The sequence below is a fragment of the Hemicordylus capensis genome, chromosome 9, assembly GCF_027244095.1.
Source record: "Hemicordylus capensis ecotype Gifberg chromosome 9, rHemCap1.1.pri, whole genome shotgun sequence".
Lineage (NCBI taxonomy): Eukaryota > Metazoa > Chordata > Lepidosauria > Squamata > Cordylidae > Hemicordylus > Hemicordylus capensis.
Genome location: NC_069665.1, coordinates 32437292 through 32459049, shown reverse-complemented (window position 1 = coordinate 32459049; position 21758 = coordinate 32437292). Strand labels below are relative to the sequence as shown.

General features: G+C 60.5%; 3 protein-coding genes across 6 annotated transcripts; 2 read left to right on the top strand and 1 right to left on the bottom strand.

Annotated features, from left to right (window-relative positions):
• The first annotated feature begins 2474 nt into the window (after window positions 1-2474).
• Window positions 2475-7663, top strand: ATXN1L (ataxin 1 like). 2 transcript variants are annotated; one of them, XM_053270365.1, is made up of 2 exons: window positions 2475-2624; window positions 2755-7663. In XM_053270365.1, the coding sequence occupies exon 2, from the start codon at window positions 2917-2919 to the stop codon at window positions 4909-4911; it is 1995 nt and encodes a 664-aa protein (XP_053126340.1). In that variant the 5' UTR covers window positions 2475-2624; window positions 2755-2916; the 3' UTR covers window positions 4912-7663. The 2 variants fall into 2 exon arrangements, with proteins under 2 accessions (XP_053126340.1, XP_053126341.1); XM_053270366.1 differs by having other exon boundaries at window positions 2486-2632; window positions 2764-7663.
• On the bottom strand, window positions 7521-15025 carry ZNF821 (zinc finger protein 821). 3 transcript variants are annotated; one of them, XM_053270368.1, is made up of 8 exons: window positions 14629-14697; window positions 14439-14503; window positions 13466-13590; window positions 13218-13373; window positions 12943-13091; window positions 12137-12241; window positions 11654-11823; window positions 7521-11299 (listed from the first exon to the last, which is right to left on the bottom strand). In XM_053270368.1, exons 4-8 carry the CDS (start codon window positions 13327-13329, stop codon window positions 10633-10635), a joined length of 1203 nt encoding a protein of 400 aa, XP_053126343.1. In that variant the 5' UTR covers window positions 13330-13373; window positions 13466-13590; window positions 14439-14503; window positions 14629-14697; the 3' UTR covers window positions 7521-10632. The 3 variants fall into 3 exon arrangements, with proteins under 3 accessions (XP_053126343.1, XP_053126342.1, XP_053126344.1); XM_053270367.1 differs by lacking the exon at window positions 13466-13590 and having other exon boundaries at window positions 14629-15025; XM_053270369.1 differs by lacking the exons at window positions 14439-14503; window positions 14629-14697 and adding an exon at window positions 13837-14316.
• A 116-nt stretch (window positions 15026-15141) lies between these two features.
• On the top strand, window positions 15142-21756 carry IST1 (IST1 factor associated with ESCRT-III). The gene is made up of 10 exons (XM_053270371.1): window positions 15142-15298; window positions 16571-16670; window positions 16994-17174; window positions 17338-17425; window positions 17620-17703; window positions 17908-18018; window positions 18135-18332; window positions 18525-18617; window positions 19159-19204; window positions 20821-21756. Exons 2-10 carry the CDS (start codon window positions 16583-16585, stop codon window positions 21018-21020), a joined length of 1089 nt encoding a protein of 362 aa, XP_053126346.1. The 5' UTR covers window positions 15142-15298; window positions 16571-16582; the 3' UTR covers window positions 21021-21756.
• Window positions 21757-21758: the final 2 nt, after the last annotated feature.

Sequence of the window (21758 nt, the reverse complement as noted above, 5' to 3'; positions counted from 1 at the left end):
GCGAGACCTCCTTTGGCACCTCGGAGAAGGGGTCGCCCAGGATTCCGCCCCGCCCTTGAAGACACGAAATACGTGTGTACCTTTAGTTTAGTTTATTTCTACTTTGCTTGCCTACATAAAAGCTTACAAACATGGATAACAATATAAACACTGAACTTTATTATAAAAACATAGGAACAAAATGAAGACAGCGTGAAATAAAGTTAAAAACCCCAGAAATAATTATACATCCAATGGTGGTCTTAGAGTGTGAAGAGGGGGAGCCTGTCAAATGTCTCCAAATATTTAATCGCTGGGGTTCTGCTACCATCAAGGCCTGTTGCTGATGCCCACCAACCGTGTTTTGATGGTGTATATAACACCATAAACAACACCATATATAACCAGGCACAGCCTCTGAGATCTATCTTGAGTGGATTCATATAAACAAAAGTAAGAATATAGAACAGCCCTGCTGGATCAGGCCGAAGGTCTGTCTAGTCCAGCATCCTGTTTCATTCAGTGGCCCACCAGCTGCCTCTGAGAAGTCCACAGGCAAGAGGTGAGGGCATGCCCTCTCTCTTGCTGTTGTTAGCCTGCAACTGGTATTTAGAGGCCTCTTGCTTCTGAGGCTGCAGGTGGCCTATAGTCACCAGACTAGCAGCCATTGATAGACCTGTCCTCCATGAGTTTCTCCAATCCCCTTTAAAAGCCATCCAAGCTAGTGGCTATCACCACATCGGATGGCATAGAATTCCATAGATTAATTATGCTTTGTGTGAAGAAGTACTTCCTTTTGTTGGTCTGACATTTCCTGGCCTTCAGTTTCATGGGATGACCTCTGGTTTTAGTGCTGTGAGAAAGGGAGGAAAATGTCTCTGTCCACTCCGTGCATAATTTTATATAGTCATCTCTTTTTATGTAATCAGGAAGGTACTCCAGGCCCCTGATTATCTTGGTTGCCCTCTTCAGCACCTTTTCCTGTTCTACAATGCCCTTCTTAAGAAGAATTTAGTCCTTGAGGTAACCTGGTCCATTAGAGTGACAGACATTCCAAGGATAGCCCTAACTGGCGCTTCCAGGAATTGCGCTCAGGACCCTGTCAATGCAGAACACAGTGTTTGTGCCTTACTACAATTTCCCGGACTGTTTTATGTTGTTGGAGGCCACAGATCCATGAGGATGCTCATTCTCAGACTAGATCTAAATATACAGAGGTTGGAGTCTCCTGTGGCTCATGGCCCAAAGACAGAATGCAGTTCCAGCCCCCCACCCCACCCCCCAGTGAATCTTGGAGATATGTCAAACACACATTGTCTACATCATGTAAGCCACTACAGAATTATGGTAGGTTTATCAGATTCCACCTCAGAGATAGATAAACACCGCAGCTTTAGCCTGGTTCTAACCTCATCTTCCAATGCAGCCATCTGAGAGAAAAATATTAAATAATAGGGCTGGAGTATTTAGTCAATTAAGCCCTTTGGTCAATCATATATATACATGGGGGGGCACAGCAGCCTGCTTAGAAGATGCATTCTGCTTGTCTCTCACAGGAGAAAAGCCTGGCTGCTGGGTCCTGTTCCTTCTAGTCTAACATTCTCATCTCTGCAGTGGCCAAATGCTTCTGGGAAGTCCACAAGTGGGACAAATAGGCAAACAACTTTATCCTGCTGTTTTCTCACAGCAACTGAAATTCAGAGGCAGGTGGCCTCCTCTGTGCATGGAAGTAACATATAGCCACCAAGAGGAGTAGCTGTTGCTGGACTTCAGTCCCCTTTTAGTGTCATTTAGGCTAGTGGTCACCTTCATATCCTGTGGTGGTGAATCTCAGCAGTTATGTGCTGTGTGAAGAACTGCTTCCTTGTGTCTTCTTGAATCTCTTCTCAATCAGTTTCAATGGAATCCTTCTGGGCTCAATAGTTAGGAGAGAGGAAGAAAAACTCCCCTTTTTCCAGGAAAGACAGAATTCCCCTTCTAGGATGGCATCTGCTGTGACCCAAGCAAGCTGTGTTTTTAAACAAAGAAAGAACGAGGTTGTCTCCCCTTGACTAAAGTTTATTCATATGCAGATATAACCTACCCATTAATTAATTAAAACTTGAGGAAGTCGCTCCCCCCACCCCCGACCTTTAGGGGGGCCGGTCTACTCGAGTGCCAGAGCTCTGCCTTATGCCACTTGTGGGCCCGAGGGGAGCAGCAGCCCCACCCCCAGCCCCAGCGGCGGCGGCGGCAGCAGCAGCAGCTCCCCCGGCCGCGGACAGCCCCGCTGCGAGGCGGGCCGCGATCCCTGGCGGGCAGGGCTCCTCCGGCTCCTCCTCCGCCTCCTCCCCGGCCCGAGGGCCGCCGGCGGCGCCTCGCGTGCTCGGGGAGAGGCTGGGCCGTCGTCGCCATGGTGACGCCGCAGTCGCCGGCACACAGAGGCAGCTTCCCGGACGGTTGCTACGGCAACGGCTGGCGGACGGCGTGGCGTCATCACTATGAGCCCTGCGCGCCGCTCTGAGGTCACCCAGGGGCCGCGGCAGTTCCGGCGCGCCGAGGAGGCGGAGGCGGGTGGGGTCGAGCCGAGCCCAGCCGGAGGCAGCTGCGGGAGCCCCTCGCTCGGCGGGCGACGGGATGGAGCCGGGCCAGGAAGGAGGCGGAGGGTGAGCCGCTGGGCCGGACGGGCGAGCTCCGCGGAGCCGCAGCGCGCGAGGGGGGCAGCCCCCCCGCGCCGCGGCCCCCTCCCCGGCTCCCCGCTCCCTGACGGTGGGTGTCCTCCTTGTGCCCTTGCAGGTGAGCCGCCCCCCCCCGCCATCCCGAGGAGGAGGAGGAGGAGGAAGCAGCGGCAGCAGCGGGTGGGGCCCGGCGGCACCGAGCGAGCGCGCGCCTGCCTGCCTGCCTGCCTGCCTGCCTGCCTGCCCGTCCGCCCGCCCGCCCCCGCGGGCCTGGCCGGCCATGAGAGCCGCCCAGGAGCGCGGCCAGGAGTGCCTTCCCCCCAAGAAGCGGGACCTGCCGGTGGCCGCGGCGCCTCCCGCCGGCGAGGAGCTGGGCCAGGCGGGCGAGCGGGGGCCAGCGGGCGGCGAGGCCCCGGCGGAGTGGGCGGCGGGGGCCAGCGGCAGGCCCGGCCGGGGGCCTCCCCGCTACAGCGAAGGCAGCAGCAGCAGCAGCGGGGCCTCGGAGGCGGTGGCCGGGCTCACCCTGGACCAGTATGGCTTGCTGTACAAAGTGGCGGTGCCGCCGCCAGCCACCTTCTCGCCCTCGGTGGTGAGCGTGAGCCCGCTGCCCCCGGCCTTCAGCATGACTTCCCAGCTCATCTCGCAGCACCCAGGGGTCTCCTACTCGCCCATCCATTACACACAGCTGCCCCCAGCCCCCTTGCAGTTTGTGGGCTCGCACTATTCGGTGCCCTACGCGGTGCCGCCGGGCTTCCTGCCTGGCCACCTTCTGCCGTCTTCTGCTACCCTGGCCGCCTCCCACATCCCTCACTTGGTGCCCTACGCGCCTCTCCTGGCTGGAGACGCCACCCCTCCACCCCAGGCTGCGCACGGCTACGGCAAGAGTGCAGCACCACACCTTGGGGGCCAGCATTTGGATGCGGCAGCAGGCAGAATTCCTGTCTACTACCAGATGTCCCGGCTGCCATCGGGCTATCCTTCGTTTGAGACTCCTGTTGCTGACCCAAACCCCGAGCAACCTCTGCTCCAGAGTCAGTTGGATTCCAAAATAGTCACGGCTAATGGAGTGCAGAGGCCTGCTGTGGGGCCCAAGGAAAGCAAGGTCCTGGATTTGGGCAGCAGGAAGGCCGAAGGGCAGTGGCCGACACCAGCCCTCGAGTGCGGCACTGACGGTCCCTTCTTAACCAGTTGTCAGACGGCGAGAACAGAAGCCTCGGTAGCCTCTCAGCGGAGTACCCCAGACACGGACCTGGAGGTGCAGAGAGTGGTGGGGGTGCTCCCTTCTCAGGACTACACTGGCTGTTCTGATCCACAGAAAGACAATTTGAGCCCTTTAAATCTCTCCCATGGTCATCCCTTGGAGCAGGAGGGAGAACTGGCAAGGAATCCAGTGGAAGCTGCTGTGGAGAAGAGCTTCTCACAGAGACTGTCGGCCAAGTCCCCTGAGGATCATCTCTGCCCCAGGCAAGTCTTCAAAGGCCTGATGATGGTGGCCAACGGCAAGCACCTCTCGGGGTCCTTCCAGCCTGCAGCTGGGGATGGCCTAGAGAGTGTGAGTCCGGAGGCATCACCCCAGGGGGCCTCCCGCAATCCGGAGGGTGGCTCCTCCCAGAGTCACTTGCCCTCCCACTTCATGAAAGGAGCCATCATCCAGTTGGCCACCGGGGAGCTGAAGCGGGTGGAGGAGCTGCAAACCCAGGACTTTGTGCGCAGTGCTGAGGTGAGTGGCGGCCTGAAGATCGACTCCAGCACTGTGGTGGACATCCAAGAGAGCCCCTGGCAGGGCCTGGTCACCCTGCATTTTGTGGTCGGGGAGCAGCAGAGCAAAGTCAGCATTGACGTCCCCCCTGAGCACCCATTCTTTGTCTACGGCCAGGGCTGGAGTTCCTGCAGCCCGGAGCGGACGGCTCGGCTCTTCTTGCTCCCCTGCCACCGGCTGCAGGTGGGTGACGTGTGCATCTCCATCAGTCTGCAGAGCATGAATGGGCGGCTCGCTCTCCAGGGAGCTGCCCGGGAGAGGCCAGGGAGAGGCAGCCAGAGCCTCAGAGAGCCACAAGGCAGAGCTGGGAAGGAAAGCCCGCTGGAGAAGGGTGGGGTGGCAGCCCTGGGCTCCCCTCAGGAGCCCTCCCGCCTGGAGCCTGTTGCTCTGCATGGCTGGGCAGGCCCCAGTTTCCAAAGATTTGGGGAGGAGTCCCGGCCCCCTCTGCTCCGCCCCTCGTTCATTCCCCAGGAGGTCAAGTTGTCCATTGAGGGTCGTTCCAACGCAGGGAAGTGAAGCCTGGCCAGAGGGCCAAGTGTGTGCCGTGCTGAGCTGGGCTCCTACCAGTTGGGAGACTGCTGCCTTTCCCCAGCCCTGGCTGTGTGCCTGGAAGCATTCCACTGACAGAGGGTTCCTCCTTCTCTACCACAGGGCGAAGGGGGCAGACTCTGACGGGAGCCGTTTGTGCTCTTCTTCTGTGAGAGAGGATTGGGACCCTGGCGATGGCCCTCTCTTTGTATAAGCACTTTATAGGACCCTTGCTCACGTACAGCAGGGCGTCTTCTCCAGGGAAGTGTCTGCAGGAGAGAGGCAGGGAATGCTGGCCTGGGAGGGGGAGCCAAGGGAAGAGGCAGGGTGGTTTCTGCTCAGGTCCAAGTCAAGCTTCTCTTCCCAAAGGGGTGGGCTTGGGCTTGGCAGCTGAGCTCTGGGCAGCAGCCCACCTCCAAGCTCAGAGTTAGGGGAGAATGGACAGCTCGGCTTGGCCCCCTAGGCTGAGCTTCTCCTCAGGGTGGCCTTTGCATGCGGTTTCCTCACGCTTGTTGCATTGAAGTGAAACTGAATTGCTGCACTGGATTAAAAGTGAAGGCCTACCAAGTCGGTGACTACTTTGCCCTGCAGCCAGGTGGAGCTAAGGCCCGGCAGGAGGAGAGGAAGGGTGGGGGTGGTGGCGGCAGCCCCACAGGCAGAGCCAGCCCCATCCTGGGCAGCGGCTGGTGTTCTAGCCCAAAGGGCCAGGGCCAGGTTCTAGGACATCGGTTTTTGCTTGGCCATGTCAAAGAGCTGCTGATGACCCCGGATTTGTGGAAGCATCCCCAGTTTTGCACATCTCTTATCCTGGGATTTCCCCACCTCTCCCACCAGGCTGGTCAGGTTGGCGACTGAAGCAGTTGGAGCTGCTCTGGGCACTTAACTAGCTTGCAGGAGGTGTTTTTTTGGTGGGGTTTTTTTTTGGAAGGGGATTGGAAAAGCCCACATGGTATGTACAAAATCCTTGGGATCAGCAAAGGATATTCAGGTTCTTTTCATCTCATTTCAAGCTGAAAAGTGTTCTCCCCTTACTGGAGGAGAGCAAGGGGAAGCTAGCCAGTGGCCCACAGATCTTGAATCTGACACACTGGTGCTGGTAGGCCAGAGAGAGATGCAAACTCCCCCTTGGTCCCCGATGCCCCCTGCTGACCCAGTCTCTCTGCCCCACCCTTACAGGTGGAGAGTAACTCTCCTTTGGGTGGGTTCCCTCTTGGCCTCTGGAACTGGGTAGGGGTGTGTGTGGCCGGGCTTTCTTCGGCGTTTTCAATGACTGGGAGTCAAAGCCACCGGCAATGCATTTGCAGCCGGAAGCCGCCTTCCCCTACCCAAGAGAGGCCTCTGGGCTTGGTTCCCTTGGGAAACGGAGGCCACGGCTAGCCAGTCCTTGGGGCTGGGGGGCTTCTCTGCCCTTGGAGGGTGGCAGCCGTGGTGCTCTCCCCCGCCTTCTCCTCTAGAGTCTCCTTTCAAGGCCTCCTCCCAGCACTTTGCACTATTCCCAACAGCAGCCTGTTGGTCCAGACACCCTGCCTTGCTTCTCTCTCAGGCTTCCCTGGCTCTGTCTCAAGCAGCACTGACCTCCATGAGTCCCCATGTACATATTGGGCCTGGGCTCCCCCCACCCCAGTTGTTGGTGTTGGAGCTGGGGTGTGCCTGCCCTGCCACAGGGCAAGGGGTCACTTTGCTTTTCGGGGAGGGGGGGGGGGCTGGAGGCCCTTGCATCATAGCTGAGCTTTAGTGGCTGCAACTTGATCAGCTGCGCCCCCCCCCTTTCCTGGCAACAGCTCTGTGGCTGTTGAGGCTGAATTGCCCCCGTTCTGCGGGCAGCCCCAGCCCCCCCCCTTGGCCTGCTTGGTTGCTGGACAGCTCACGGTATGGGGCTGCAAGTGGGGCTGCCGGGGACAGGGCGGGCCAGTTTTCCAGAGCAATAAGCTATTTCTCTTGTGCGACACTACAGAGGGACCTCTTGCCCAGCTCTGGTCAGTATTCGGGGAGGGTTCCCTGATATGCAATAGAGTGGGCTTACAGCAGCCCGGCTGTGTCCTCAGCCGCCCGGTGGGGTGGGTGCCTGGCAAGGGGGAGGGCGCTGAACCCGTGGCTGCTGGAGAGCTGTCTTTCAGCCGGGCTCCCGTCAAGGACCCTTTTCACCCTGAGCGCTCCCGCTTCTTGGTTGCCGGGTGTCTCTGTAGCCCCTCCTTGCAAGAGCACACGTGCCTTTCCCGGACATCGGCTGCCCCGGAAGTGTTTGGACTGGCACTCTGGCCCAGCGGCTGGCTCCCCGTGGAGGAGGCCACCCCCTCTGCAGTCCCTTGCATAGCACCTTAGTCAGGGTAGGCGTCCTCCCTGGATGCAGCGGGCGTGGGGCGTGTTGTGTGCGCGTAGCAGCCCTGCCCTCAACCCTGCCTCTTCTCTGAAGCCTTAGAATTCGCCCAGGGCCCAGCACCTCTTCTCCTGCCCCTGCCCTTGGACGAAGCATTACCAGTCCAAGGAGGATAATCTATTTTGTTGTGCTTTTTTGTACCTGTTTAAATAAATCAATTTGTACTGTATATTTGTACTTTGGGTGAGATCCTTTCCCGTTTTACCATTTAAAGTCTCTGTACACACAGATTGTATTTTTATTGTTAACGCTCTTATGAATATTGCATTTAACGTTGACTATGTAAACACAGTATATATATATATCTATATATACATATCTCTCTCTATATATATCTATATAATTATAAGCCAATAGCTTTTCCTTTGCGGTGTCTGTCTCTTGCTTGTCTCTTCGAGGTCACGCTGGCGTGGCTGCTGTCAGAGCAGAAAGAGGGCGTGTGCAGGGATTCCATGGTGGTGCTGGCTGGTGGGCGCTAGTGAGGAAGTGAGATGCGTGCGGAAGATCAGACAGTCTGCCGTGGCTCTGCTTTGTCAGTCGCACCCGGAGAGAAGCAGCAGGGTGGGCCTCTGTCACTTGCCAGGAAGAGCAGAGTGAGGCCTCCTCAGTGGTGGCCAAGGTACTACTTGTGATCCCTCCCTGGAGGCAATGGTAGTGGACTAGTCATTTCCGCTGAATTGTACCCCCACAACTACCTGCACCTCCGTCCTGGTGGCCAGTCATAGCCCAGTGGACTACCAGCCTGCTCAAAGGTGTGGGGCGAGGCAGGCCCTTTTCTGACATCCTTCCATGGAAAAGGCTTGTTGCAAAGCCACAGCTAGTTGAAAAGACTTTTCAGATTTCAGCTCAGGTGATGCATTGCACTGACAGCACCTGGTGCAGCAGTATGTGGGTTTTCTCATCACACAGAACTTCTTGTCACACATTCTGGAAGAGCTGTCACTGCCATTTGAGAGCAGAGGATTAGTTACTGAGGCAGATGTCGAAGTGGCTTCAGGCAGCACTGACACCCGCCCAGCATGAGGGGCCTGTGGGTCCCAAAGTGTGATTTAGACATGCTCCAGTATCCTGGGCTCAATTGCAACTATCTCACAGGCAAAGAGCTCCACCCTTTTAAAGGCGGGACAAATGGTGGGTGCCCTCCTGACTCTTCTCCCCGAAGACAGAAAAGGAGTCTTAATGGAAGACTCTTGCCCTGACAGGCTCCATAGGAACACAGGAAGCTGCCTCTTGCCAAGACAAACTACTGGTCCATCTAGCTCAGTCTTGTCTTCGCCAGCCCTACACAACATGTGGCCCTTGGGCTGCATCTGGCCCACCAGCAGGCTCCGGCTGGCCCGCAGGGCTCTTCCTTGCCACAGACATCCTAGCCGATCTCCTGCGAGTGGGCACTCCTTGTCACCGTCTGCCCGCTGGGAGCGAGCAGGCAGGCAAGCAAGCGAGGTTTGCCCGTGTGGCTGCTAAGGATCTACTTGGCTGGAGAAGGAAGGAATGGTGGCAGGGCACCTTCCTCCCACCCAGCTGCAAGGGCTACAAATGGAGGAGGCGCATGCTTCCTGAAGGGTTAGGCCCACCCCCCCCCAGCTGTTAAGCATGGGCATGCGCCGCCTGCTGCTGCATTGGTAGCCGTTTCCAGCGGAGTGGAAGGACGAAGCTGCCATGCAGCCTTTCCGCCGCCCGGCCCCCTCCCCAGCTGGATCTTTGGCAGCAAAGGCACATCTCACTTGCTGCCTTCTTGCTCCCGGGCCTGGCTGAGGTGCTCAGAGAGCAAGGTCTGGGCAGGCAGGCAGTTCTGAGCAGCACAGCAAAGGCAAGACTCGCCCCCTGCCCGCCTGTCCCTGGTGGAGGCGCTTGGAGAGCAAGTGGGCAGGTATGGCGAGCTGGCTCAGCGAGAGAGTGGCGGGGTGGGGGGAGCGGAGTATGCAGCCATCCCAGTGCCTGGGGAGGCTGCCCAAATGGAGGCAGAGGGGCAGCAGGTGCAGGGTGATCACAGGAACCACCCTCCCCTCGCTCTTAAAAATTAAAACTAAATTTTAAAAATTTGAAATTCATTTGTTATATTAGTTATTTTAATGTCGACTCATTCTTCAATAATTAGGAGATTGACCTCGGCCCCCACACACTAAGTCACGGTTGGTTTCGGCCCACTGGTGCATTTGAGTTGTGCATCCTTGGTCTACACAGACTGGCAGCAGCTCTCCAAGGCTTCAGGCAGGAGTATTTCACAACCCTACTCGAGAGATGCTGCCAGGGATTGAACCTGGGACCCTCTGCATGCAAGCAGAGCAACCCCACCCCCTGGGGAATACCTGACAGGGCTCACACACCTAGTCTTCCATTCAAATGCAAACAGGGTGGCCCCTGCTTAGCAAAGGGGACAAGTCATGTCTGTGACCAGCAGCCCAGCTCTCCTCCAGCAAGAGGCGCTTGGCTCAGTTTGCGCTCAGTCCTCTGCCATTTCTGGAGCACCTCTTGGCTACAGCAACTGCTGACTTGGAGAGAGGTGTGGCTTATGCGTTTGACCCTTGCACTGTTATAGTAAGAGCTTTGAGGACAGACATCTCATCAAAACAAAGTTACAGAAGTGAAACGTTAAATTAATAGGACTCCCTCCCCCTCCCCCTCCGGAGCATGGCGGCTCAGGGGCCCCCGAATACGGCAGCTGGCAGCCGACAGACTCTGGCCTCCTAGGAAGGGGTTTCCTGAGCCAGCTCAGGAGGGGAGGCTAGAGAGATGGAAGAGGGGTCCTCCACTCAGCCACCTCCTGGGAAATCCAAAACAGGTTGTGCGAGGACTCCTCACCTGGCACAAGGCGGCCTCAGGAGCACAGCCGGAGCTCAGGGCTCTCTTGGTCACAACCCAGTCTGGATTTCCCGACAGCAGCTCCCCGGGGTCCCAGGCCGAAGGAAGTCCTCTCCCAGCTCTGCTCCCCAGTTTAACTAGCACGCTGCCAAGGGTGGCACCTGGAACCTTCCCCCTGCCAAGTCGGTGGTGTCTCACTGAGCTCCAGCCTCCGCCCGCATCCCCCCCCCCTGGTGCTCTCTCCACTCAGCTGCCACCTGAGGACCTGCTCAGGATGAAGCCTCCTCCCCAGCCTCTGCCAACACCAGAAATGCAGCGCCGCACCGTGAGGGAAATGCTGCAGTCGGAGCCCCCAGCCAGCTCTTGCCCTGGCCAGAAAGCAAGCTGGAGAAGGCAGCGGTGGCGGCCATGGAGAGCCCTGGGCCACGCCCACAAAGCGGCGCGCCAGGCCGTGGGCCAGGCCTTTATGCCCTCCTCTGCTGGCAGCAGCCCGCCTGTCCCCTCAGTCTCCAGCCAGTCGGGGGAGCCGCTCAGCGCAGGGCGCTGGAGCTGGGCTCCTCAAAGCCCATCTTGCCCAGCAGCGGCCCGTCGATCTCCATGCCGCCCCCTGGCAGTGGGAAGAAGCTCATCTCGGCAGCCAGGGCCGCCATGGCCGAGGGGTCCTGGCCGAACTGGGCCCGCAGCATCATGTCCATTTTCTCCAGCCGCCGCTTCAGCCGCTTGGCTTCCCGCTCCCGGATGAGCCGAGCCTGCCGCTTCTCCGGGGTCTCGTTGGCCCGCTTGAGGCGCATGGCCTCGCGGTCCCGCTGCAGCCGGCGGGCGCGTTGCTCGTCCGTCTCCTGCAGGCGCTGCAGCCGCTTGGCCTCGCGGTCCCTCATGCGCCTCACCTCGCGCTCCGCGGGCGTCTCATTGTCCCGCCGGCTCTTCTTGGCCGTGCGCTCTCGCTCCAGGCGCTGCAGCCTCACTTCCAGGGGCTCGTTCTGGCGGCGCAAGGCCCATTTCCGCACGCCGGGCGCCTGGGCCTCCAGCAGCTTGCGGTAGGCCACACAGCTGTTGCAGACAAGGAGGATGCCGGCAGGGTAGACCGGCGGGCCCAGCGGAGCGGCAGCTTTGTCCTTCTCGGCCCCCGAGGAGCCCTCCGAAGAGAGCGGGACGGGCAAGGCGGCGTCTCCACACAACACTTCTGGCACCTTCTCGCTGCGAGGGGCATGAAGCAGGAAGGGCAAGCAGAGATCTCAGAAGCAGCCCGGTGGGCCTGGGAGTCTTCTCCCGGCCATGCTGACAGACCGCCTGCTCTCTCCCCCCAGCGGACTCCCGATCAGGAGGAATCCCCCAGCCTAAGCGGGCACTGAACCCCTGGAGGAGGACTATTCTTCCTGCCTCCGAAAAACCCTTACACGAGGCTTCTGAGCACGGCCCGGGTGAAGCGGCAGCTGTCCCAGAGAGAGGCAGAAGGCAGCCCCCCCGGGGCTCCCCGCACTGAGGAAGGCCTCGGGAACCAGGCCCACGGGCTGGGCTGGGCTGCCCACGCAAGCACCTGTGGCTTCTTACCTGTTGAAAGTAGCATGGCTGGTGAAGCGAGCACCACACACCGCGCAGTTGGACAGCTGGTCCTCGGAGTGGATGAGGAGGTGCCTGCCCAGGGAGCCTGGGGAGCTGAGCGCTCGGCCACAGACGGGACACAGGTAGCTCTTCGCGCTGACCACCGCCGCGGCCGTGTGCTGCAAACGAGGCCGGGGGTGAGGCGAGGCGAGGCCGGCTGGGCGGCCCTCTCCCCTCTCAGAGGCTGTCCCTACGAGGGCTGGCCAAGGCCAAGCCACACAGCTCTCTCTTCGGCTACGGAAAACAGGAGAGAGACCCGCAAGGCCTTCCCTGGGATGTGAAGCAGACCCACAGGGAGCAGCGGAGCTCGCCTCTCCCCGGGCGGTACACCCCCAGCCAAGAGGGAGCCATCTCTGCTGGGGGGCCGGAAGGGCAGAGGGGTGGCCTAGCCGCTCACAGGGGTCTCTCAGGTAGCCCCTCCCCTCCCCATACCTGATAGACGTGAGTGACAAGCTGCTCTCGGCTCCCACACTCCAGTTGGCAGAGGGGGCATCGGGAGAGCCCCATCAGGGATTCAGGGCTGGTGCTCAGACCCGCCTGGAAGCAAGGAGACACACAATGACAAGGAAGAAGACCTGAGCTCAGCCTCCCGGCTACCCATCAAGCAGTCTCTAAGGCAGTGGTCTTCGCTGTAAGGCTGGAGGGAGTCAGTGGTGCCCCCCCCAATCCTAAATGCACCCCCCTGACTGTGCAAAGCTTTGGCCAAAGCGGAGTGCTCTGTGCAGTCTCCCTGGCACCAAGCGGAGACCACCATTCTCACTGTGTAGTGCTGCACTTTGCCTAGCTGGGGGTGGGGGGGCCTTAGGGGAAACAGAGCCCTCTGGAGCCCCTGCACCAGCTCAGAAGGCATGCACAGAGTGCTGGGAAGCGTAGTCCCACTGTCTGTCTTGAAGGGCCCTCCCAGGCCAGCACTGAGAAGAGCACAGTACGGTGTGGAGATCCGCACCACGGGAAACGGACCTCCCCTTGAAGGTTTTTGACCACAGTGCTTCCTGCCTGGAGAACAGTGGAGATCCCTGTCCGTGCAAGGGAATGCAGTGCGCCTACAACCCCAAGCCAGCCTCTTTAAGCCTGCCCTCCCTGTCCCCTAGATAGGACGGCTGCATCAGTGAGCCAGGGAGAGGGCGGGCAAGGTGGGCGTCCTGTGGAGTCCCACCACCGTCCTGCGCTTGCCAGGATCCCTTCTGCTGATCCCCTCCCTGGGCCACTGCTGGTTCTGTTCAAGGGGACACACTTGCCTTGTCCCCCGGCGTCACCGGCTTGTGGCCTAGCTGCTCAGCAGGCTCCAGCTCCTGTTTCACCCTTGCTGCTGTCATTGCTCCATCCTCCTCGGAAGTAGGGGAGGAGCCTTCGTCCTGGCCGGTCTCCTCATCCCCCTCGCTGTCACCTGGAGAAGAGAGCAACAGATCTTGGCAACAGACCAACCGCCCCCACCTGGTGCCAAAGCAGCATGTGGACCTCATGCTGCCCCAGAGCTGCCGCCATCCCACGCCCCCCCAGGGGCAGGACTCACTGCTGCTGCTACTGCTGCTGCTGCCGCTGCCGCCGCCATTTCTCTCCGGCAGCTGCGAGGAGGTCGAGGATGGCTGGTCCCCGAGCAGCTCTGGGAAATCCCTCTTCATCATGGCTTGGCGTGCCTGCTCTTCCAGTCCAGCAAAGACTTGCTCCCCTGGAAACACAGTGGGGCAAGGCATCAGGCCGCTGACCTTCCTGAGCTTAGACAGTCCTTGCCCCTCGGTGCCCAGTGATGGTCTCCCCTACCTGAAGATGGCCCAGAGTGGGACTAATGCCTGGGGTCCACTCCCCAGGACAGCTTTCCCCAAACCCTTCCTGCAAAGCAACGGTGGCCTGACCAATCCGTCCCTTCGCATCCTTTCCAGCATGACCTGGAAATACAAATGTCTTCAGCTGCATTAAGCACACAGGAGGAGGAGGAGGAAGAGGAGGAGGAGGGGGACTCTTTCTTGTCCCCGGCCTCTTGCCTACAGCGAGGCGGTCCAGCAGTCCTGGTGCTGGGATTGCCCCTCCCCGCGGAGGCTTGGGAAGGCGTCTCTCCCCACCCGGCTTCCTCCTATGGGGTCCACATGGTGCACTGTGCAAGGGATGCATTTGCGGTGGCAGCAGCCGCCTACCTGCCCCACATCCTGGACCTGCCGCAGAGGCTCATTTGGAGGGATCCTCCGCTACTCTGATGGGCTAGTCTGGAGACAGCTTCGCTCATGGCTCTCCTCAAGGCCTGTTAATGCTGTGTGGGGAGCTAGCTGGCTGGCTCTTTGGGTGGAGACCGTGAAGGGCAGGGCCAGCACCCTCCTCTCCAACAATGCCCCTTCCAACTGCTGGGGAAGCGGAGAGCGGAGCACCCTGGGGGTGGGTGCGGGGGGGGGCACAGAGAGTCCTTCCAGCCACAGGCCCTGCCTACACCCCCTGCCTTCCCCCTAAGGCTGGGCCAGCCCTTCTACCAAGACAAGAGGACCTGCTGGCCTCTCTCCATGACGTGTACCAGCTGTGGGGGGGGCGCTCCTTAGCCCCCTCCTCAAGCCAAAGGGCAAGCCCCCCCTCCCCGCAGCAGGGGCTGCCAGGGAACAAAGGCGGCGGGGGAGGCAGATCCCCCCGCCCGGGCATCCCTCCCTCCCTCCCTCCCTCCCACCCGCCCGCCCGCCGCCTCAGTCCTGGGGGGAGCCGGCCAGGACACCACCGGGACGCCAACGGCTGCCTTTCCGCGCCCCCTACTCACAGTGAACTTTATTGGGGGTGGTCTGTTTCCGACGGGACATGGTTCCCCCCCCGGAGGGGGCGCACCTGCGGAGAGAGGAGCCCCGTCACCACCGGGAGGGGAGGGGAGGGGGGGGAGGGGAGGCGCCCCCCCCCTCTTCCCTCCCTCCCTCCCTCCCTCCCTCCCAGGCGGAGCGGGCTGCAGCGCTTACCCGGCTGCGGGGCTCCGTCGCCCGCCCGGGAAGACAGACAAAGGGCCGCCCGGACCGACAGACGGACGGAGGGAAGATGGCGGCGCGGCGGGCGCGCCCGGCTCGTGCATGATCGGGGGCGGGGGCGCGCCGAAGAGGAGCACGAGCACGCCCGCCCACCTGCCTGCCAAGGCGCCGCGGCGCAGCCCCCTCCTGCCCACCTACACGCCGGAGCCCACCCGGGCGGCGGCGGCGGCGGCGGGACCCGCAAGGGCGCCCCAGCGCGGGCCGGAGCAAGAGGCGGGCCGGCGGGCGTGGAGCGGCGGGCCGCGGAGGAGGCGGGCAGGCGGGGCGCGGGCAGCCCCCCATCCCCGTCGCCCGCCCTCAGGCACAGGCCGCCGCCACAGCCGCCGCCGCCCGGAACTCGGCAGCGCCGGAACCTTCCAGCGGGAGCGGCGGACCGCGGCCGGAGGCGCACCGGCTCCCGGAAGCGCGCGCGAGAGGGACGCATCCCCGCCACCAAGGCGGATCCCTCCGCCCGGAAGAAAAAAAGTAGTCCCCCTGGCCAGGAGCGGCGGCGGAGGAGAGGAGGAGGAGACGACTTCCGGGGGCGAAGCGAGGCGGAGGCGGCGGCGTCTCCCTGCAACGACGATCCCGACCGGCGAGGAGGCGCCCCCGGCTGGGCCGCCCGGTGAGTTCCCGGCAGCAGAGGCGGGGGCCCCACTCCGCGCCCCCCAGGCCCAAAGCCGGGGGTAGGGCCAGGCGGACGAGGGGCCTGCCTGCCTGCCTGCGGCTCCACTGCGCAGCAGCAGCAGCTCTACCTGACGAGTGGCCAGCCTGCAGGCAGCACGGCTCTCGGGGGAGGGGGAGCCTCGGCTCTTCCGCGGCAGAGCCGACTTCCCGGGCCGGCTCTCCTGACCGCGCAGCCCGAAGGAGCCGGGGGGCAGGGGCGGCTCGGAGGCCGGGCAGTGCCGCCCTCCGGGACTAGCCAGGAGCTCCGCCTGGGAGGAACCAGCCGCCGCCGCCTCCGAGTCCGGTTTCTCCTCCTCCTGGAGGGCTGAGCGGGGCCGGCGGCCCTTCCATGGGCAGCCGCTGACGCCCTTGAGAGTCGGGGGTCCCTCCCTGACAGCATCTCCGGGTAGGGCAGGAAAGGGGTCCTGCCTGACGCGCCTGAGAGCAGCGGCGGTCAGAGCAGCCTGGAGGGGCCGAGGGCCTGGCTGGACAGAGGGCCGCTCCGGCCGGCATCCCTCGGGAGCAGAGGTGCCCCCCCCGCGGCAGTTCTGGAGGCACCTCCCCCCCCCACACACACCACAAGTTAAGCAGCATCCCCTATGCACACACAACACACACACACACACACAGAGTGTTTTTTTGAAGGTACAGACAGCAGCTGAGCTCACAGGAATGTAAGAATATAAAATGGATACATCTGTGCCAAGTTGCATTAGCAGAAGCACCACCTGGGACAGACTGAAGAGGAGTGGGGGGTGGGGTGTGTGCAGGCCCTGGACCTTGGCCGGGAAGTCCAGAGGTAAGAGAGCCGCTTTTCTGCACTGCCCATGGACCGGCTGCCCAAGCAAACCCCATTGCCAGCCAGGGGGACACCGCTCAGTTCTCCAGGAGGCAGCAGCTGCAGGCCCCTGCACAGTCCTAGGGTGGAGAAGGAGGCTTTCTCCAAGGCCCTCCACTCCAGCCTGTGGGTTTCCAGCCGCATCTGGTGGGCCACTGTGTGAAACAGGGTGCTGGGCTAGATGGGCCTCCTTGGGCCTGAGCCAGCAGCCGGGCTGTTCTTATGGGCCTTGGCTGAGTCCTGGAAGGTGGCATTGCTCTGCCACGCCCCTGCCTCTGCTCTGGAGCACAGCTGATAAGCAGAGCCTCTCCCAGCGGGCGGCTGTCAGTAGCTTGCCTTGGATACCTGTACAGTCACGGGAAGGGTGACCTTTCTCTCTCATGATCTTTGCAGAAGCAAAGCACCATGTTGGGCTCCGGGTTCAAGGCTGAGCGCTTGAGAGTCAACCTGCGCCTCGTCATCAATCGTCTCAAGCTGCTAGAGAAAAAGAAAAGTAGGTGTCTGGGAGAACCAAGCTAGCAGCCCTTCTGCTCACCTTTGGCCTGGGACTGCTGCTGTTCTTGGTGCTGTTCTCCTCCAGCCTGGTGTACAGAGTTGTTTGGCTTGCAGCCTGGGTACGTGGAGGTGAATCACTTACAAGCAGCAGAGGGGCCAGCAGGTCCTGTGAAGCCTTGTCCCTGCTCTGCCCTGGTGAATGGTGTGTTTCTCAGTGGTGGTGGTGGTCGAGAGCTCAGCCTTTCTCCTGGTAGCCCACCCCAGCACGGGGGATGGCAGGCACCTCTTGCTGCTCCGCGACAAGTGCTTGTTCTCTTGCAGCTGAACTAGCCCAGAAAGCAAGGAAGGAGATTGCCGACTACCTGGCTGCTGGCAAGGACGAGCGGGCTCGCATCCGTGTGGAGCACATCATCCGGGAGGACTACCTGGTGGAAGCCATGGAGATCCTAGAGCTGTACTGTGATCTGCTGCTGGCGCGCTTTGGCCTCATCCAGTCGATGAAGTGAGGGCAGACAGTGGGAGCAGAGGGCGGACAGCGGGGGGGGGGGGTGAGGCAAGTGAGCCTGCTCGCCTCACTGCCTGCCGGAGTGCTGGCCCTCTGGGGCCTGTCTCTCTAGTGCCAGTTCAGATCAGGAACTCAGCCTCAAGTGGCTTTCTCTGTGTAGGGAGCTGGACTCTGGCTTGGCAGAATCGGTCTCCACCCTCATCTGGGCTGCCCCCCGGCTGCAGTCTGAGGTGGCTGAACTGAAGATTGTGAGTACTGGAGTCTGTGTCCTGCCACCCCCATCCATCTCGAGGCTGGGAGGCTCCGTGGGGATTTCTCTGGCTGAGCCAGGACTGAAACCTGGCCCTCCTGCCCTTGGAACAGCCCCACGGTGGTTGTGCTGCCCCACAGAGGGAGCCAGGCAGCTGGTGGCCTCGGTGTGAGTGTGCTCTTTCTGTGCCAGGTCGCTGACCAGCTGTGTGCCAAGTACAGCAAAGAGTATGGCAAGCTGTGCCGCAGCAACCAGATTGGGACAGTCAACGACAGGGTGAGAAGGGGGTGTGTGGCTGCTTTGTGGCGCTGAGTCTGCAGGCTTGCCATCTGTGGCTGCACAGAAAGCCGAGGAGGCCGAAGGTGGGGTGGGGGTGGGGTCGAGCTGGTTGCTTGCTTGGGCCCCGCAGAAGGGTCTTTGCCGGTCAGACTCAGTGGTGGGGGCAGCAAAGGGCTAACTCCCTCCTTCCATTTCTTCCAGTTGATGCACAAGCTGAGTGTAGAGGCACCTCCCAAAATCCTGGTGGAGAGGTACCTGATTGAGATAGCAAAGAACTACAACGTACCCTACGAGCCGGACTCAGTGGTCATGGTGAGTGAGGCTGGGAGGTGGGCGGGGGGGACGGGACGCTTGCCCGTGGCTGTGGGAGGTGATTCCTCCATCGGCTTCTTTCCCTGGTGGTGACATCAGCCCCTCACCTTCTCTAGGCTGAGGCTCCTGCAGGCGGGGAAGCAGACTTGATTGATGTGGGATTTGTGGATGATGCAAAGAAAGGTGGCCGTGGAGGAGGGGGTGGTGGCGGCGGCTTCATGGCCCCCCTGGCTGGTCCTGATGGAGTCGTGCCCATGCCGATGCCCATGCCGTCTCCAGCTCCCCCTTTCTCCTATCCTGCTCCCAAGGGGCCGGTGAGTGCCTTCTTTCTTGCTTTGACCGGGGGGGGTGTGTGGCTGCTTGGGGTGGTGTGGTCAGAGCTTCCCAGGAGCCCCTCTTCTCTGGCAGCTTCACACGGGCTCTGCTTTTGTAGTGTTGGGAAGTGCTGCCAGCTCCCTGGAGTGGCTGCTGCGAGGAGCCTTGTGCTGAGCTTTGCTCTCCCGCAGGAGAACTTCAATGGGCTGCCTGTGGGGACGTACCAGCCTTTCACCAGCCTTCATCCCCCTCAGATTCCAGCCATGCCTCCAACATACGAGTCTGTAAGTACGAAGAAAAGCGCAACCATTGGGAGGAATGCTCTTCCCTAGAATGGCTCGCAGCTTCCTCTCCACCACGTTTCTTGCTTTGGTAGCGCTGAGGGTGTTGATGTGGAGGCCACAGAGCAGGGTCTGGCCCTGAGTGATGGTCTGGTTGTAGCTGCCAGGTGTTGCTTCTGGACACAGGCCGGGTGAGGAAGAGGCTTTGTCCACGGTTCTGAAATACTTTCCTGGAAGAAGAAGGCTGCGTCTCCCATGCAGCCAGAGAGGGGCTGCTCTGGGAGAGGAGGAGGAACAGCCTCTGCCTAGTAGGTCTGCCTCCTCTGCTCATGCAGGCCTTTGCACGGTCTGAGGGTGTGGGGCACTCCCCTCTACTCCTGCCCAGATGGGGGCGATTGGCTCGGGGCTGCATCTCTCGCACCTGCTGCTTTCTGCATTTGCCCTTTTGCCCCTTGTCTCACGCTGGCTTGCAATAGACTGTTGAGTGGGCTTCTGGGGCGGGTGTGGGGAGGCGCTGTACAAACTCAGCTTGTGTCTTTTTCAGATTGAGGACATTGGTGGTGACAAGGACTTGCCCCCACAGGTGGCCGGTGAGTCCAGACAGGGAACCTGGTGCTGTAGAGGTGCAGGGCAGGACGATGGGTCAACTCAGTGAACAGCAACTGTGAAAAGGGCTAATTCCGTGCTAGGAGTCACGAGAAAAGGGGACTAGAAATAAAAATGCTAATACTTTGATGCCTTTCTATAAATCTATGGTGTGGCCACATCTGGAGTACTGTGTACAGCTTTGTACACCATATCTTAAGAAGGATATTGTAGAACTGGAAAAGGTGCAGAAGAAGGCAACCAAAATGATCAGGGGCCTGGAGCACCTTCCTTTAATCAGGCTAGGCTACAGCATCTGGGGCTCTTTGCCTTGGAAAAGAGGCGACTAAGCGGAAACATGATTGAGGTGTATAAAATTATGCATGGAGTGGAGAGGGTGGACAGAGAGAAAGTTCTCTCTCTCTCGCACACAACACTAGAACGTTAGAGGAGAGCTGGTCTTGTGATAGCAAGCATGACTTGTCCCCTTAGCTAAGCAGGGTCCACCCTGGTTGCATTTGAATGGAAGACTAGAAGTATGAGCAGCACTGGAAGATATTCCCCTCGGGATGGAGCCGCTCTGGCAGGGTTTCAGGTTCCCTCCCTGGCTTCTCCAAGACAGGGCTGAGAGAGATTCCTGCCTGCAACCTTGGAGAAGCCGCTGCCAGTCTGGGTAGACAATACTGAGCTAGATGGACCAATGGTCTGACTCAGGATATGGCAGCTTCCTATGTCCCTATCCAGGGGTTATCCCATGAAACTGAAAGTTGGGAAACTTAGGACCAACAAGAGGAAGTGCCTTTTTCACACAGTGGATAATTAATCTATGGAATTTTGTGCTGTGGGATGTGGTAATGGCCACCAGTTTGGATGGCTTTAAAAGGGGCTTAGACAAATTCATGGAGGCTACTAGTCTGGTGGCTGTGGGCCACCTCTAGCCTCAGAGGTAAGATGCTTCTGAATCCCAGTTGCAGGGGAGCAACAGCAGGAGAGGAGACATGCAATAACCGGTGGGCTCCCCGGAGACATCTGGTCGGTAGGCCACTGTGTGAAATGGGATGCTGGACTAAATCGGCTTCCTTGGGCTTGATCCAGCAGGACTCTTCTTAGGGCACTGGGGCTAGCTGGGTCAGCTCTGAGCAGCTCGATTTGCTGCCAGGGGAGCCTCTCCTCCACAGGGGCTGCCTCAGGCCCCCGATAGCTTTGTTTTGCCTGCCACATTTTCAGGGAGCCCTCCGGGGCCTTGACAGCTCTCCTGCTGGGGTGGGCGGCCACAGACGACAAGACGCCCTGGGAAGTCTGGCACTGACCTCCGGTTCCTCCTTGCATCCCATAGCCGTTGGCGGGACTGCCGTGCTGAAAGGGCCCCCCTGCCTGCAGCTGCAGCCATGTAGCCCAGCCCCCTGGGCCAGGCAGGACTCAGAGTGGCCTTGGGCCTGGCAGGCCCCATGCAAGAGTCAGGGGGACCCTCCTCTGACTCTAGCCGGCTGTCTCTCCAGGCAAGCAGAAGGGCTCCTGGCCGCGGCTAGTGGCGCCTCCTCCTGCTCTTGCGCTCTCCCTCCCCGGAGGCAGGTTCCTGCCTCTCCGTGCCTTGTAACCACCCACTCTCTGCCCCCTGCAGATCCCAGACCGAAGCCAGAAGCGATGGGGAGGCCACCAGCTGGAGTGCCCACTTTGGGCGATAATTTTGTGCTGCCAGAGTTGCCCTCCGTGCCAGACACATTGCCTGCGGCTTCTGCGGGCGCCAGCACTTCTGCCTCGGAAGACATTGATTTCGACGATCTCTCCCGGAGATTTGAGGAGCTGAAGAAGAAAACCTAAGGGTGCCGTGCCAGGAGGCGGCTGCTCCCTCCCTCTCTCAGCACCACCGCCTGTGCTTTTCTCCTCCTCCTCCTCCTGGCCTTTCTTCCCACTGTCCTTACACCAAATGCCGCTGCTTTCCTTCTGCCCTTTGCTCTGCTCCAGGAGAGGGAACTGCAGGAAACGACGCTCTGTCCTGGAAGGAGGTGCCGAGGGCCCTCCCTGGTTCTGCACCAGCTGGGGTGTGAGCGGACAGGCCTGAATGTCGAGGCCGACCCGATGCGGTGGGAGTCCCTGGCCGGCTGTCTGCTGTGCTGCAGGGGCTGCTGCCTCAGGCCCCGCCGGTAGCTTGCTTTTGCCCGCCACTTTCTCAGGGAGCCCTCTGGGGCCTTTGCGACTCTCCTGCTGGGGAGAGCGGCCACAGACGCCAAGACTTGCACAAGAGGCTGCCCTCTTGGCCACTGGCAACACCCCCGAGGTGGCGGCAGCGGGAGCCCAGCTCTGCCTTACCCTGGCCCAGCCCCGGGCCCGCCCTCCCCAGCTGGCTTCAGGGCAGGTTTGCCTCCTGGGCGGGGTCGCCTGGCCAGTGATGAGCAAGGCCCCAAGCGGCTGCTCGAGGCCAGCCGTGGTGCCAGCCGGTGCCCTCTGCTCTCCCATTGAACATCGCTGTACGTAACACTTTCACGTGGTTTTTCTGGAACAGTTGGATGGGTTTGTACCTTCTCTCTTCATTCTGAAATAAAACTGAGTCACCGTCTC